Source organism: Canis lupus, chromosome 22 (genome assembly GCF_048164855.1).
Source record: "Canis lupus baileyi chromosome 22, mCanLup2.hap1, whole genome shotgun sequence".
NCBI lineage: Eukaryota > Metazoa > Chordata > Mammalia > Carnivora > Canidae > Canis > Canis lupus.
Genome location: NC_132859.1, coordinates 28,038,515 through 28,055,548, shown reverse-complemented (window position 1 = coordinate 28,055,548; position 17,034 = coordinate 28,038,515). Strand labels below are relative to the sequence as shown.

General features: G+C 41.4%; 1 protein-coding gene and 1 non-coding gene across 12 annotated transcripts in view; both read right to left on the bottom strand.

Moving 5' to 3' along the window:
• Positions 1-4,792: 4,792 nt before the first annotated feature.
• Positions 4,793-4,939, bottom strand: LOC140614532 (U4 spliceosomal RNA). Its single transcript, XR_012015377.1, has one exon. It is a non-coding gene; the product is annotated as a U4 spliceosomal RNA (small nuclear RNA).
• A 404-nt stretch (positions 4,940-5,343) lies between these two features.
• The window catches only part of LOC140614087 (uncharacterized), a 53,697-nt gene continuing 42,006 nt past the window's right edge, over positions 5,344-17,034 (bottom strand). For all 11 annotated transcript variants that reach the window (XM_072792914.1, XM_072792917.1, XM_072792919.1 and 8 more), the window contains one exon: positions 5,344-8,869. In XM_072792914.1, the coding sequence (XP_072649015.1) occupies positions 6,939-7,874 (936 nt within the window). In that variant the 5' untranslated portion in view covers positions 7,875-8,869 and the 3' untranslated portion in view covers positions 5,344-6,938. The remainder of the gene's footprint in view (positions 8,870-17,034) is intronic.

The following is a 17,034-nucleotide window of genomic DNA, read 5'->3' as shown; positions in this document are numbered from 1 at the left end:
ACCCCCCCTACCCAAACCTAATGAGAGGGGCTGCAATGAGACCTTTTAAGCTGCTGCTTGACATGTGTTCCTTGCAGCTACGGGACACAAAGCATCTTCCTTGACTCCTGTATGAGAAAGCTAAAGGGGCTTGGGCAGCACACTGGGAGCAGAATGGGCACTGCTGGTCTGGGAGTTGCTTGTGGATCCCATTAACACTGAGTTCAAGGGGCACAAATCCTAGAGTCAGTGAGTCTGACTTTAATAATTTAAAATCCTTCCCATGAGGACCACAGAGAGAGTCTGTGTGGAGCAGAGTGTTGAGAGACTCAAGGGTTGAGGTGGTGGGGAGGATGGCAGCCAAAGGAGACAGTACCACATCAAGGGAGTTTCAGTCAGAGAGGATCAGCATAGGAAACTGAAGAACTTACCAAAGAGTCTATGAGAGAAAGTGTCAGTTGTAAATGTTTGCCAGGAGTCAAAAGGGTATTCAACATCTTCAAATGGCACTGCTTCTCTGTTCCAGCCCCTGGTCATAAACTAGTTAGCAAGTTGGAGGAAGAAAAGTAGGGAAAGAAAAAGGAGTTACCTTTAAATCAAGTTGGATTCATACCAGGACTAGATACACTAATGTCTCAGATAAGAGTGTGACCAGAAGACTTTCAGTTACATAAGAAAGACCAGAAGAGCCACAGATCCTCTCCAGGTTTCTAAAGAGGAACAAGGAAAGACTATAGCCTGAGCAGGTTTAATGAACATGTAGAAAGCGAACATAAATTGTTTATTGTGATTTCATCCCATGAGTCCTAAATGTTCCATTTCTTTTTTGAAATCACTTTCTCAAAATCGCCAAAAAATCTTTACTGTGTTGAGAAAATAAAGGAATCTGGAAGCACAAGGTCTGAAATCAAATCCTAGATGCACACAACTCAATAGTTGAATGTCCTTGGCTAACTCATTGAACCTCTCTGAACATCATTTTTGTATTTATATATTTAAGAGGCTAAAATAGTTAATCTCTAAAATTCTTTCCTGTTCTTAATGTTACTTGTCTTAGTTTGGGCTCTAGAGAAACATACCTTGAGCCAAGGATTCTAAATAATCTGGGAATCCCAGGAAACTTAGTAGAGAAGCAGGAGAATGAGACAGGAAAGGAAGCCAATAGTGTTTTCAAGCCAGTTACCACTGTGGGCAAGAGGAGCTCAATCCCACTCTCCCCAGGGAGAATGTGTAGACCAGCATTGTCCCGCAGAAATAGTAGTTTTAAATATTCTTTTGTAGCTGAATTTAAAAAGGTAAAAAGAAGTTGGTAAAATTCATTTTAATAATTTTTCAACCCACTAAATTCAGAATATTACATTTCAACATGTAAAAATTATTAACGAGATGTTAAAACTTTTCTAATAAGTCTTTGAAGTCAAGTTTATACTTAAAGGACAACTTGACTTGGACATTAAATTTTCATTTGACGTGTATATAGATTTTGTAAAATTATAGTTGGAAAAGTACATTAATATGGCCAAGTTTTTCCAAATATACATAAAAGTTTTCCAATCACTGAAGAGTATCATTTTACTTTAACTTAGTTAAAATTAAATAAAATGTGATATTCAGTTCTTGAGTCACACTAGCCACATTCTATATGATCAATAGCCACATGTAGCTAGTGGCTTCTGTATTGGACACAGATGTTGAACATGCCTCAGAGTTATTCTATGTGATGGGGGGCAAAGTAGCTAGGGAGTTTACCTACCTCACGGACCATCATTGGTTAATGGCTGTTTCTGGGGGGCCGTTGACAGCTGTGCTCATGACCGAGTTTGCTTACCACCAGAACAAAGCTTCTCGCAGAGAGGTGCAGGTGTTCACAGTAAGAAACCTTCTGCACGTGGAGGTGAATGCCAAGGGGATGTGGGCAGAGCCCTGATGGTGTCTGCTGTACTACATGACCTCCATTTTGTCAGCTATTGTCATTTTTATCAAACCCCTTCTTGATCTCTTAGAAGAACATGGCAGATGAATTTTTTTTTTTGTTTCAAATATCTCTCACAGTCAAATCTTTCCTTCCACTGCCACGGATGGTGTACTGTATGTCAGAGGCCCTGCCTCGCCTAGCATGGTTTGCCACGTTTGCCACAATTCTATAATGGCTTATGTGCCATAATTCAGGCATGAGGTGGATGCAGAGAGCTATGGTATTTATTATGTGGCATTCCCCATTCAAGTCTCCAGAACCAAGTCTGATTTTAGGTAGGAAGCATTTCAGATCTAACTTAATACTCCAGTACTTGGCATTTAAGTACCTCTACCCTTGGTTCAGCTAAAAGCTTGGTCTTGAGACTGCTGTACTCACGAGACCCATTCAAATTTGTACCATCGTTTGAATATCTGATTCTCTGGTCTCTTCCCTTGAGCCCCAGCTTGGCTAATGCCTCTATTTTCTAATCTTAGGCAGAATGCAGTCCAGACAGCCAATTTCCCTGGTAACTATGCCCTACCCACTTGCCCCATAAGCCTCTAGATATCTTGTAGCTCTGCCCACACTCCCAACTTTATTCTCCAGGGCTCCTTGGTCTGTATTGCCTGATGCTTTCTGGGTTGTGTGAGGTTAAACCCTCTGCAAACCATGTTCTGTCTGCCAGACTGGAACTCCTCCCATCTTCTCCCTCCTGGCCTATGCCACCTGTCAGGATCTCATTCGGGGTCTCTTCCTCTATCACTCTATCCTGTAACATTGCACTTAACCAGGTCATGTAATATCGCAGCCCCAAAATAGGATAACATTTGCTTTCAAGCCTAAATTAATGCATATAAGCTATTATCATTTCTTTTCTTTTTCTAGTCTATTCTGCATTATGAAGTCAGATTCATTTCTTAAAATTCTGTATTTGACATGCCAACATTTGCTGAAGAAAATCCATAACTGTCCTAGATGGAGTCAGGTGTTGGGGAGACAAAAGAAACATATGACAATGTTCCTGACTTCAAGTAGTTTTCAAGCAAATTTGAGAGGCAAGACTCGGATGTATGACAGAATTAGCAAATAGTGTAGAACAGGGATTGGCAAACTTCATCTGTTTTAAAGGGCCAGAAAGTTCATATTTCAGTCATTGTGGGCCATATTTTCGTTGCTGAAACTACCAACTCTGTCTTTGTAGCATGAAAGCAGTGGCAGACAATACATGAATGAAGGGACATGGTTGTGCTCCCATGCAACTTCACTGGATACTGAGAGGGACACTAAAATTTACATTTCATATTATTTCTACATGCCATGAAATATTCATCTTTTGATTTTCCCCAACCGTTTATTAACACCACTCTTAGCTTGCAGACCACACAAAAATAGGCAGTGGGCAGGATGTATTTAGCTGTCGTTGTTCCTCAAACAGTGGTGTAGAACATAATCAAGAACTTGGTTGGGTGGTTCAGATCCAATGATATAGAAGTTTAAGGGAGGGATCCCTGGGTGGCGCAGTGGTTTAGCGCCTGCCTTTGGCCCAGGGCGCGATCCTGGAGACCCGGGATCGAATCCCACGTCAGGCTCCCGGTGCATGGAGCCTGCTTCTCCCTCTGCCTGTGTCTCTGCCTCTCTCTCTCTCTCTGTGACTATCATAAAAAAAAAAAAAAAAAAAAGAAGTTTAAGGGAGACAGTCATTGAGATACCTTTATAGGAAAGTCAAAACTGGCTCTGGAAGCTTGTACAATAATTTGGATGATGATGGAAAGAAAGAGGCTCTATCAAGTCAGCAATAGCATAATCCAAGAGAGGAGTTGAATGTGGTACACTAATGAGTGATGGGGCTACACTGAATAAAACAGAAGGTCCTTATTATTGACCAACTGTTGCGTATCTGTTGGATATTTGCACTTGGCCAAAAGGTGAATAAACAAAATGTAAACATTACTTCTTCCCCCTATTCTATCCTTGTAGATTAGCTCTTAGAAAAATATAGAACCGTCTTCTTCCAGCCTCCACAACTCAAACTCGCTTCCAAATTTTTCTTCTCTGTACTTCTTTGATCTTTATTCTGAAATTTCCCAGATCTCTTTTCTGGTATGTAATTCTTGTTCTCAGTTGTGTCTGAGCTACTGTGTAACGCTTCCATTGAGGTGTAATATCAAGGTGTGATGATATGTTATTTCTAGAATTTCACTTTTTAAATCTTCTTTTCCTAGTTTCATATTGACTTCTTGGGTTACAGTATTATGTCTTCATTTTTCTCTTTAAACAGATAAAAAATACTTACTTAATAGTAGAGTTAGATTGTTTCCTTTTTCTCTAGGTTTTAGGGTGTTGATTCTTTTCTCATGATTATTCGTTTCCGTAGGCAGGTTACAATTTTGGTAGGAAACTAATATCCGATGGGGTGTTTACCTGAGAACCTCCTGTGCTCAAGATAATGAAAGTGTCCCGGTAAAGTGGCTTTGTATTTTCCCCTGCCAAGCCCACAGGGGTTTTACCCATTCCATAAGTTTCTACATTAATTTCTTGACTTCTTTACCGTGTAGGTAGTATAAATTTGAATCCCACAACCATAGAGAGTATAGGCTTGATTTCTTATCTTATGAGTGATTCTTTTCCTATTTATGGCCCCTGGCATAAGGCACACTTCCCTAACACCTCTCCAGGCTAGTGGTTAAAGTTTTCCAGTCCCTCTAGCTTCTTAGCTGACACAGGACTGATCTTTCACTTCGTGTCCCAGCAATGGCATTACGACATCAGCCCCCAGCCTTAGGTTCATGGGTCTCATCTCTATGGATCATTGCTCTCTGCTTTGTCACTGGGGGTTTCCCTTCCATTTGCATTTACTTACTTATTTCATTTTTAAAAATTCTATTTTTAATCCAGCACTTCTATACTTGGAGGACCAAGGGAGCCTTACCATGCACTTCCAATTAGCAATAATCGCGCCTCGGATAAACCTCATTGGCTACGATACTGCCACTGCGCAAAGCTTACCATGCACTTCCATCTGACAAATTCCTAAGACCTAGTGGGTTTTATTTTTAAGAAGAGGAAATCAAAACACTAGAGGACTAAGAGAATGAAATTTTTTTTAAAGACTTACTTATTTTAGAAAAAGAGAGAGAGAGAGAGAGAGAGCATGAATGGGAGGAACAGGGAGAGAGAATCCCAGGCATATTCCATGCTGAATCAGAGCCCAGTGCAGGGCTCAATCTCACAACCCTGAGATCATCACCTGAGCCAAAACCAAGAGTTGGATGCTTAACTGACTGAGCCACTCAGGCACCCCTAAGAGGATGAAGATTTTAAACGTGGATAGGAAAAGTGTAAAGATTCTAAAAAAAGAAAAATCCCTCCAAAGAAACAAAGGATTGGCAATTCTCTGTATATGGATATTTTATTTGTTTGTTTTTAAGCTTTTCATTCAGAAATAATTTTATATTGACAGATTTGCAAAAATAATAGAGTTGCTATACACCCTTCACCCAGCTTCCCCTAACATTGGCATCTTACATTGTTGTGCCCAAGATTGCGAATCCAAGAAACCACCAAGGAGCAGACACCGAAGCAAACACAAGAGGGTTTATTTACAAGCTTGAGCTTGGGTCCAAGTGTACCCGACACAGCAGAGCAAGGACTTGGACCCTGAGGTGGGTTTCAGCTTAGTTTTATGGGCTGGTCTAGGGGACCTCCAGAAGGGGTAGAGGAATTTCTCAAGTTCTGTTTACATTCTGATATGGGGCTTTCAAGGGCATTGAGCTCTGTTCTTATTCTAATAGGGGCTTCCTGCCCTTGGCTTGGGCTGTTTTTATTCTAATATGAGGCTATCTAATATGTTAAGCTGTAAGCTGTTTTCTTCCTGTAACTGAAGTAAGGTAAAGTTCAGCTCTTATTCACAGGGGCCTGGGATGGCTGTACTTGTGCTAAGGCTGAACTTAAAGTGGAATGGCCTTAATTTTCTCGGCCTCCACATTTCCCCCTCTCAGAGGAACCTAAGGAAGGACCCAATCATGGGTCCAGGTTGCTCTCAGAGTGAGCCAGGGGAATGATTAAACCAGGATTCTAACCAACCTTGTTGCTGTTCTCATTCCCATTTACATTCCAGCGAAGAAGCAACATCCTAGGTTTAAGGCAGCACATAATCCTCCGCCCCCTTTGTTGTAAGAAGAAGTCTAATCCTCTTCTATTTTGAAGGACAACCTCAGACTAGGGAGTCTTGGAAGTGGGAATTAAGTGAGAACGGCACAGTCTTAGCTTTAGGGGATTGTTCTTGTCCGGTTGGCTTTTCCATTCTGGAACAAAGTCCTTGAGTGGACCCAGGGAGTAATCCCGACGACCTTGAGAGCGGTAGGAGTGGTCAGGATCACGACGTAGGGTCCCTTCTAGCGAGGTTGAAGTGTCTGGTGTTGGTATCTCCGCACGTACACCCAGTCACCTGGCCGATATTGATGGGCCCAGTCTCATAGAGGGCCCTCAGCTTAGGCCACACCTGCTCATGGGTTCGTTGTAACATTTGGAGGGAGAAAAGAAGTTGGTGATCATCAAATTCAGCAAGCACCTCAGGTTTTAAATTGGGGATAATAGGTGGAGGAAGACCGAACACGATCTCGTAGGGAGTCAGTCCCATCTTATATGGGGAGTTCCTCACCCTATATAGGGCAAAGGGGAGGAGAGTCACCCAGTCCCTGCCAGTGTCCAGGGCTAATTTAGTTAAGGTCTCCTTTAATGTTCTGTTCATCCCCTCTACCTGTCCTGAGCTCTGGGGCCTATGTGCACAATGTAATTTCCAATCTGCCCCAAGTACTAGGGCCACTCCCCATGTTACCTTAGAGACGAATCCTGGGCCGTTGTCTGATCCAGTCTTAACAGGAAAACCATACCTTGGTGAGATGGTTTCCAGCAGTTTCTTGGTCACAGTCTGTGCTGTTTCATGTTTGGTGGGAAATGCCTCTGTCCATCTTGAAAAAGTATCTACAAATACTTTTTACCTTTATTTATTTAGTAAATACCTGTATCCGTATTTTCCAGGTTTTACCTCAGTGAAGTCCACTTCCCAGTAGGCTCCTGGGCGGTCCTCCTGGAGCCGGGTGCCCAGGTTAGATCCATGGGCGGAGGCATTAGTTAACTGGCATGCATGGCAGCTCGCCACAATCTGCTCGATCTTTGTTCCAGAGTCTTTAATAGTGATCTTTGCATGTCGTATGAGGTCTTCCATCCTCCTCGTTCCCATGTGAGTGCTCCGATGCGTTCTGGATAGGCCTCGCCGTCCTAGTTCCTCTGGCAGGATGATGCTGGAGTCTGCGGCCCTCCCCCAGCCACGCAAGCACTGGGTCATAGGCAAGTGTTTGATCCAGTGTAAATCAGCATCAGTATAGTTGGGGGTGTCGGGCAGGGTCTGTGCCCCCGGATCAGGTCTGCGTTTCCATGGTGACAGCTGCCCCCGCGTATCCGATTCCTTCTCGGAGGAAACCGCTGCCCTCCGTGTACCAGGTGGCGTCTGCATTCCGCAGTGGCTGGTCCTGGAGATCTCTGCTTCTGTGCACCTGTGCCAAAACTTCGTGACAGAGTGGGGGGTCCCAGTCTGGGTTAGGGAGACGAGGGGCATGAGGTATTGGCGGACCCTGACAGGGTCTGCCCCCGGCTTTAGTGCTATGTATATGGCTGGTCGGTGCCGGGCCTGCCCAATTCCCCCAGTTTCTGCCCACGCTTGGGGAAATTCCCACAGCCAACGGTCAATGTCAGTCACTGGGACTGAGGGCGTTTGGTGGAGACAATATCCATCTTCTAAACTCAGGACAGGCACCTGAATCAGGTGTCCCTCCTTGTTTAGGACTTTTGTCCCTTCGGGGTGGAAGCGAATTTGTACCCCCATCTTGGTGAGCAAATCCCGACCTAACAACGAGTAGGGACACTCAGGGATGACCATGAAGGAGTGAGACACCCGGCCCGTGCCAAGATCCTCAGTTCTTCGGGTAGTCCATGAGTACTGTTCGGTGCCCGTGGCCCCTTGCACCCATGAAGTCTTCGGTTTGCCAGTTTCCCTTGGGGTTGTTTTAAAACCAAATGTTGTGCCCCACCCAGTGTCCACTAGGAATTCAACAGGTTGCCCCTCCACTGTAAGAGTTACCCTGGGCTCGGGGAGGGGTGCCGAACCCCAACTTCCCTAATCGTCCAGGTCCTCCATCTCCAAGATCTTGGCAGGGGCCTTAGGTCTTTTGTTAGGGCAGCTTTTCACCCAGTGGCCCTTTTCTTTGCAATAAGCACAATGGTTGTTGTTCAGCTTAGGGCGCTCCCGAGGGGGACCAGGGCCATCCTCCTTACCTGTCCCCGAAGCCAGCTTCTTGAGGTGCCTCTGTCTTTCCTGTGGGTCATCCACGGTTGTGGCCAGTAGGATCTTGGCCAGGTTTCGGGTCTGCTGGGTCACTTAGTTTGGTTTGTTGTTCTTCCGGACTTTCTCTATTATTATAGACTCGTTCTGCTACTATTACTAAGTCCTGCAAGCTCTTCTCTCCCAGTCTCTCTACTCTTTGCAATTTCTTTTTAATGTACGGCATGGCCTGGTTAACAAAAGACATGATAATTGCGGCCTTTGTTTCCAGGGCTTCTGGGTTCATAGGGGTGCACTGCCTAAAAGCCTCTATGACTCTGTCTAAGAAGGCTGCTGGACTCTCATCCTTTCCCTGCCTCACATCATAGACCTCGGCCAGATTGGGAGGCTTGTGCGGCAGCCTGGAGACCTGTCCCTAGAGTCTGGCGGTGGACCCGGGGTCTCTCCTTACCTTCAGCCCAGTTGTGCGCTTTGGGGGGTAAAAAGGCTTTTAATGAATGAGGGGAATTTTCGGTCATGTCCTGCCAGGCCAGGATGTTGGGCACCTGGTCAGGGTGGCCGCCCGGTTTGTCCCTGAAGATCACGGCCTTAACCTGTAAGGTAATAGGTAGGTGGAAAGTTCCTTCTCGGGGCCAACCCACATCAAAGGTTGGCCATTCTGATATGCAATAGATTTGAAATCTCTGTCTCCTTATGTAAACAGTTATATGACAGTTAACAAAGACCCAGTAACACAGACAAATGCACAGTTAACAAGGACATAGTAACACAGACAAACGTTCCAATGCAGCCGCAGAGACAAAACAGAAAGTAACCCGAAGGGCTGGCAGCCGGCCCTCCTTACAGATGAGGACCCCGTCCTCCAGGAGGGGGCAAGGGACGTCTCCTCAAGACCCCCAGTCAATGGCCGCCAGTGCATCCACCTAAGCCAATGTCGATCCAATACAGATTGGAATTCCTACAGGTAAAAGTACAGTTTAGAGCTCTCAGAGAATATGCGCACAACAGGTGGAAAAAGTTGAGTGCACTGACCCCGCGTGAAACCCTCCGGATGGGGTCCTGGAGGTCTCTCGGATCCTGGCCGAGCCCCCAAATGTTGTGCCCAAGATTGCGAATCCGAGAAACCACCAAGGAGCCGACACCGATGCAAACACACGAGGGTTTATTTACAAGCTCGAGCTTGGGTCCAAGTGTACCCGACGCAGCGGAGCAGGGACTTGGACCCCGAGGTGGGTTTCAGCTTAGTTTTATGGGCTGGTCTAGGGGACCTGCAGAAGGGGTGGAGCAATTTCTCAAGTTCTGTTTACATTCTGATATGGGGCTTTCAAGGGCATTGAGCTCTGTTCTTATTCTAATAGGGGCTTCCTGCCCTTGGCTTGGGCTCTGTGTTTATTCTAATATGGGGCTTTCTAGGATGTTAAGCTGTAAGCTGTTTTCTTCCTGTAGCTGAAGTAAGGTAAAGTTCAGCTCTTATTCACAGGGGCCTGGGATGGCTGTACTTGTGCCAACGCTGAACTTAAAGTGGAATGGCCTTAATTTTCTCGGCCTCCACAACATAACCATGGTACAATGATCAAAAGTTAGTAATTTAACATTGGCATAACACTATGATTAATTACAGACTTTAGTCAGATTTCAGCAGTGTCTCATTGATATCCTCTTTCTGTTCCAAAGTCCAATCCAGGGCTCCACATTGTATTTAGTGGTTGTGTCTCTTTTGTGTCCCCCAGTCTGTGACAGTTCTTCAGTTTACCCTAACACTCTCAATGAATACTGGTCAGGTGTTTTGTAAAATGTCCCTCAAATTTGCATGTGGTTGCTCGTGATCAGATTGAAGTTATGCATAGGAATGATATCACATTTCTTGAGGCTACACAAATATCTATTTTCCCCTTCACTTTTGCCCACTAATTTTAGCTTTCCTAGGTGGATCCTGGCTACGAGTGTTTACTAGTGTTCTAATGATGACTTGCTATTTCCTTCTCTCCTTTTACATTATTAATTGAAATTCTTCTGCAAGGAGGAGTTGTCCTTTCTGCACCATTTACTTATGTATTTAATAACTTACTTATGCAGGCATGGACTTCCGAGTATTTATCTTATTTCGTTTCATAAACCAATATTTTATTTTGTGGCTGAAACAGTTTCAGCTTTGGTCATTGAGAGCTTTCACATTGGCTACTGTGTCCTTTCGACATGCCTCCATCCCGAGGACATCTTTGCTTTTTGGTACTGTAAGATCCTGCAGGCCCATCTTGTATTATCCCACCCCAGTTCTGGAATCAATCACTTCTCCAAGGGCCTAGGTAGACGTTTTAAACCACAGTAGATAGTTTTGAAGCCTCACCCAGGGAAAGCACAGAGTCAGAAAAGAAAGCTTGATGGACCATGGAGAAGCCCAAGATTCAAAGGTTGAGTAGAGAGGGGGCTGGAATCCGAAGAAGGAGGCAAAGAAGGAACCGTCAGAGAAGTAAGGGGAACTCAGACCATGGAGTCAAAGAAGCAAGAAAGCACATCTCAGCTTAACTGTAGGGTCCTGCATAAGGCATCCTATCTGTTCTCTGCCACTTCACTCCTTCCAGCCAGATATCCTTACTGCCCCGAGCTAACCAGATCCCTAACTCTGACCGAACTGCAGGAAGCACAGCCACAACTAACAAATTCAGCCCTCGGCACTCTAGGCCTTCATGCCTGTAACTGAAATGTTTATCCCTTTCTTTCTCAGGCCCAAGTCCCACTCGTCTTCCCAAAGTCTGGGCAAGTGGCACCTTTTCCTGGAAACTTTTCCCAAACTTTCAGCCTATATTTATCGTTTGCTTTTTATAAATACTCTGTGTCTTACCTCCTCAGTTAACTTAGTGTTTGGGTGACGTTCTTTTAAAAAATGTTTCTCTTTGTTTCATATTATTTCTTTCCCAACAATACTGTAGATCCTTTAGGTCAGAGGCCACATCTCATGCTCTCTGGTATGCTCAGTAGTTAGTAACATTTAAATACTTAATAGACATGTAATAAATATATGTCAGTTTAACATTCATATCAACAAATCAACCACTATAGTGAGTCTTCAAAGAAATAGTTGGGCACTGGGAAGATTCCAGGAGCTATCTTATCTATTCAGGAATGTTAAAAACTACTCCTTAAGATACAAAGTTAGAATAGTTATGCAAATTGCTTATAGCTTTGATGGTATTCCAAGAAAATGTAACCCTGAGCCACGGCAATTCCTATTTCTCACCAGGAAATAATTCATCAGGATATTTATGGCTTAACTATTAATAAAGTAAGTCACTATAATATTTTACACAATCCTTTCTTGATTCCTTTTAAAACAACTATCTGATTTGCTTCCATTTTTAAAAATCAACCGCCTGTTATAGAATGTAACATATAAAAGCTATTCGATTTTCAAAGGACAAGTGGGAGAATATTAATGCAATTCACTGATTTTAATGGTTAAATATCATTGTTTTTCTTGTTAAAAACAATATATACACATTGAAAAAAAATCAATATCAACAAAAAGAAAATGAGCCCATAATCCCAGCACCCAGAAACAGAGATCATTAATATTTTTTCCAGGTTTTTCGAGATAAAATTGACCTATTAACATTTTATTGTATAACATACCGTGTGTGTATATATAGGGGTTGTGTGTATATGATCATTTCATACAAATTGCCTTCTACCTTACTTTTTTCACCTAATGTTTCATATTGCTCCCATCGTTAAATATTTTCTACATTATATCTTGGTAATGGTGAATATAGGTTGGATGTATTATAATTCATTAAAGTAGTCTGTTTGGACACTAGGGTGTTTCCAATTGTCCCCCAAATATATACCATGTCATGATGAACATTATTATGCTTAATTGTGAACATACCCATATTTCCTTAGAATAAACTTGGAAAAGTGAATGTCCCTGTATGAATGAACAGTTTAACATTTTTGTTTTCTAAATGGCTTCCGCCCAAAGTTGTGCCAACTGACCATCTCAATCAGTGACAATTAAAGCAACTTTCAGGCAATCTACCACTTCAAATTTTTAAGGAAACCATGCTCACCTTTAGAGAATCTCTAAGAAGATGATGAAATAAAGTTGTAATTCTTTTTTTTATTAGGGGAGGACATTTTTCCTGAAACTTGGATTAATTTTTTAATATTTTGATTTCTGATATAAAAAATGCAAAACAACACACATCATTTAGGGTGAGCTGCAAAGAAAGTACAGGTCATCTGAAATAAAGAAGTCCAAGGGGGCATGGCTGCAACTAAGAACAAGAGTGAAATTTATTAATTAGGCTCCTATTTATAAATCTCTTGCCATGAACAATTATTTTTTTAAGTACACTTTCTTGCTTTCTTGGGTATTATTAGTCTTATTTGCATGAGAGATACATATTGTGCACTTTTATTTCAGATTTGCCAATTTTTCTCATACATAAGAATCTGGTTCAGCCAACACTTGCATGTGCACAAACAATTGAGGGATAGCTGTCATATTTAAAATAAAAAATTTCACAGTACACATGTGATCAGTAAGTTATTTATTTATACTTCTTTATACACTCACCACTGCCCAAAGAATTTGAGACAAGTATATGTTCTGGAATGACAAAAATAACAAATAAAATGACATTAAAGTAAAAAACAGACCAATAGGGCCAAGAAAAAGGAAAACACAAATCCATCAACATGAAAACTGGGCTTGAACTTTAAATTCGGTTCCATGAATTGTTCTTCTGTTTTTTGTTTTTCTTGTTTTTTTTTTTAATTGTTCTTCTGTTTGAGACATAAGTCTTTGTTGCTAATTCACATGTCAGATTTATTTCATTTGAAACATTAAAGTAGTAATTCTCTATTTTCCGATTATTAATATTTATTTCAAGAGAAAAATGAATACAAGTACTGAAAATAGTTGGCACATACACGTCCCCATATCCACAGATAAAAATTGAAGAGTGATATAGGCTATGATTACTTTCAAACAACTGAAAAGTTTTAAAAAAATCAGTCCACTTTCTCTTTCAAAGATCTATCTGTAAGGCAGGGGGTAAAACCAACCTACATTTTCCTTCTACTCACCTAACACCAACCATGGCTCACTAAACCTCTATAAGGTTGCCTTAAATTGAACAGTCCTTTAAACTAATACTGTATTCCTGAAGTATTCTTAAACTAATACTGTATTCTTAAAGTATAAACAAGATGAAGTTGGCATGTAGGAGAAAAGAAACGCTCTATTGATCCCTGAAGAGACATTAAGAAAGCCAAAGATCGCATAAGCAGTCTGTTTGGCAGTGGCAATAGTGCAAGGGAAAGCTATTACTAAATAGGACTGCGCCCACTGGGATGTAGGAATCTGCACACTAGATCTCATTTTGCTATTTGCAATATTATTTATATTTTCTGCAAATTGGATAATATGTATCTGTAAGATAAGCCACATTGCTTCTTTAATAAAGAAATAGTGGGTAAACGAACTAATAAGTGATTAGCAAAGCAAGATCTGCTTTGGTCAAGTTCATCACAACATTTATAAATCCCGTAGAAGATCGCCAGAGGGTCTACAAGACCACCGAGCAAGTCTTCCAGAAAAACATCTTAGTTTCCATGCTGAGAGAGACTCTGAAGTGCATGTTATACCTTGGAAACTCCTGATGATGTGGGGGTAAAAACATGCATATGTGCATAAATAACACTTTACCCCCCTAGTAATGGTGTTTTGAATGGCATGAGTTGTCTCTTCAATACAGGCAAATTACCCGTTTTTCTAGCTTAAAATTTTGCAAGAACTTTTTTGTAGATTTAGAGTATGCATTGAAAAAATGATATATTCTTTTCCAGGAACTATAATCATTAGAAACTTCTGGAGGAGGGAAGAGATTCGTGTAAATTGGCACTGTACAACTCAGGAATTCCAAAAGCTGTGTTTCCTCTTTAATTGAATTTTTCTTATGTAGTGAAAGGGAATGACTACATAAATGACTTTTAGTTGGGGCTTCAAATTAAACTTCAAAAGCAGCTTTACATGTCCAGTAACCTCCTGAATAGTCCTTCTTTACCCCATCTCAGTATGTGCAATAATGTCATATTTTGATCAATATGTTTCTTCTTTGTTTTAACTGGTTTATTTTATTTTTGGTCTTACAGAGGTACTGTGCATTTCCTATGTGTCTTTAAGCATCTGGCCAGTAAGCACTTTTCTTATGCCTCCTGTGCCAAGGGAAGAGGAAATTCCTCAGAAAGGGCCTTTGACTCTTGTTACTCAGAGATCAGCAGCATGGCATCATCTGGGAACTTACTAGAAAATCAGACTAATTTGGAGTCCCCACCCCAAACCTACTGAAAAGGAATCTGCATTTTAACAAGATCTCTAAATGAAGCAAATGCAAATTAAAGTTTGAGAAGCATTGCCTTAGAGCACATTCACTCTTTCCTTTACGGGATTTTTCTTCCTGGCTATCTTTCCACTTAGAAAGAAACATAGCCGTGTGAACAGTGGCCCATTTTTAGATCCACATAAAATAAAGGTAATATTTATATTAACCTATTTATAAAGGTAATTTATATTAACCTATTTTCTATGTATTTGACCTCTTTTGTTGTCTGAAGACACCACTTTCAGGGTAGGGGGATTTGTTTTATTACAGCAAGATTATAAAGAAGGGGAAAGAAAGAGTTAATGCTCAGCCTACAACATTCAAAAAAATTTTTTTTTATTTTGCAAATATAAAACACTTGAAAGTCAAGCTTTATTAAGAAAAAAAGATTTTCTACCGTCCCTATCTTTCACCCGTTTTGCATATCACAAAGCAGGTGGATGCAGGTCATAAGTTTTTTTCCATAGAATAGAAAAGATATCTATTTCCACCTATTACCTAGGTCATGAATTTTTCCCTTCATTAGTTTTACTTGGAAATAATTGTGTATTTACAGAAGAGTATAGTATAGGGTTCTCATATATCCTACACCCAGCTTCATATAATGTTAATGTTTTCTGGACAATGATACAATAATTGGAATTAAGAAATTAACATTGGTACAATACTCAGACTTTATTTGGATCTCCCCAGTTTTTCTACCAATTTTCTTTCTTTTCCAGGGTCTAGTCTAGGATACCACATTGAACCTGGTACATTAGTCTCCTTTGCTAAGCTATGATTGTTTCTTTCCTTGTCTTTCATGATCTTACAGTTTTGAAGAGGATTAGGGAGAAGTTTCGTACAAGGTCCCTCAATGAGATCTCATATTTTCTCATGATTAGACTAAATTTATAGGTCTTTTGAGGAAGAACATCAGATAATGTTAGGCCATGAATATTTACCCTTACTGTATAAGGATAAGCTGTGGAGGAAATAAAAAGCCAGAAGATTGCTCCTTCTGGTCTGAAGAGACAGTAGGGAAAGATGGGAGACAGAAGTAAGGCAAGTAGATAAGATGATATCAGGGTTCTAGTAATCAATATCTTTCCACATACACCTTTTAGGGGTGAATCTTCAGGGGAAGAGCAATTTTGTAACATCTAGGTAAGTAAAGGGTGACTGGAGGCCATTGAGTTAGAGGCTCACTCCCAATTTTGGTTCTAAGCAACAGTATGTTGGTAGATCTTTAACAACCAACCTTGGGGATGCAGAGATGAGGGAGAATGGAGCCCTGATTTGTAATGTTTGCTCATTTCCCTGGTGTAAATACTTCTACCATGGCTGATTTGAAGCCATCAAGATGATATCACTGAACAGAGCTTAGGAAAGCTGTGTAGTAGTAAATTATTATATGGTATTTCTACCACACACATTTGCTAAACATAGGTTAATAGTCCAATGTAGTAAAATAAATAGGAGTTGATGCTATTGAGTATTGAGTATTGATTACCTTTGCCTTCAATATAACTTGTTTAAATGTATGTTCTTATCAGTTAATTTTTAATAATGGCCATGTTGAACAACTGGAGTCCAAAATTCCTGAAAAACTAACAATTGGCAAGATTATGAGCTCCAGCCTGGTGTGGGGCTCTGTGCTCAGCACAGAGTCGGTTTGAGATTCTCTCTCCTCTCCCTCTCCCTCTGCCCCTCCTCCTGCTCTCTCTCTCTCAAATAAATAAAATGTTTTTTTTTTAAAAAAAAAAAAAAAAAAAACGAAGGCATTCCTGCCTCCTAATGGCCTTTATGTGGGAAACAGGAGTCTCTGCATCTTCTTACTTTCCAGGAGATAACTGGTAGACTAGCAGCTATCTAGGAACAGGGAAAGAGGCCATGGGAATGGAACTTAGCTACTACAGGAAATGTTCAGGGCTATGGCAGCACACATCATTCCTAAAGATCAGATGGGACCTCCTTGCATTTCAGTCATCCCCATTCCAGAGAAAAAAAATTAATCCGAGGAGCATTGAGTATCTAGAGGATGGTGTATGGTACAAAGGTGCCACAAGGATAAAATAATACACCCTAGCCGCCCCCACCCTGTATACCCAAATACTATCTTGGCAAAGAGAAGAAAGAGGGGGGTAAAGAACCTGAGAAAGACTGGGTCATCTAAACAGCGTTATTCAAAATGTGGTCCGTGGGCCCATGCCAGTCCACAAACTATCACTGGTCTGAATTGAGATAAATACAAGTAAGAGTTGGTATTTAGAAACTTTTATCACAACATTGCCAGGATATCACAACATGTGACCAGAGGATTTGTCTTGTTGAACAAGATACAGCCCAGTTCAGATGTGTTGAACTGGCAGTGCAAGTTGCCCGTAACACAA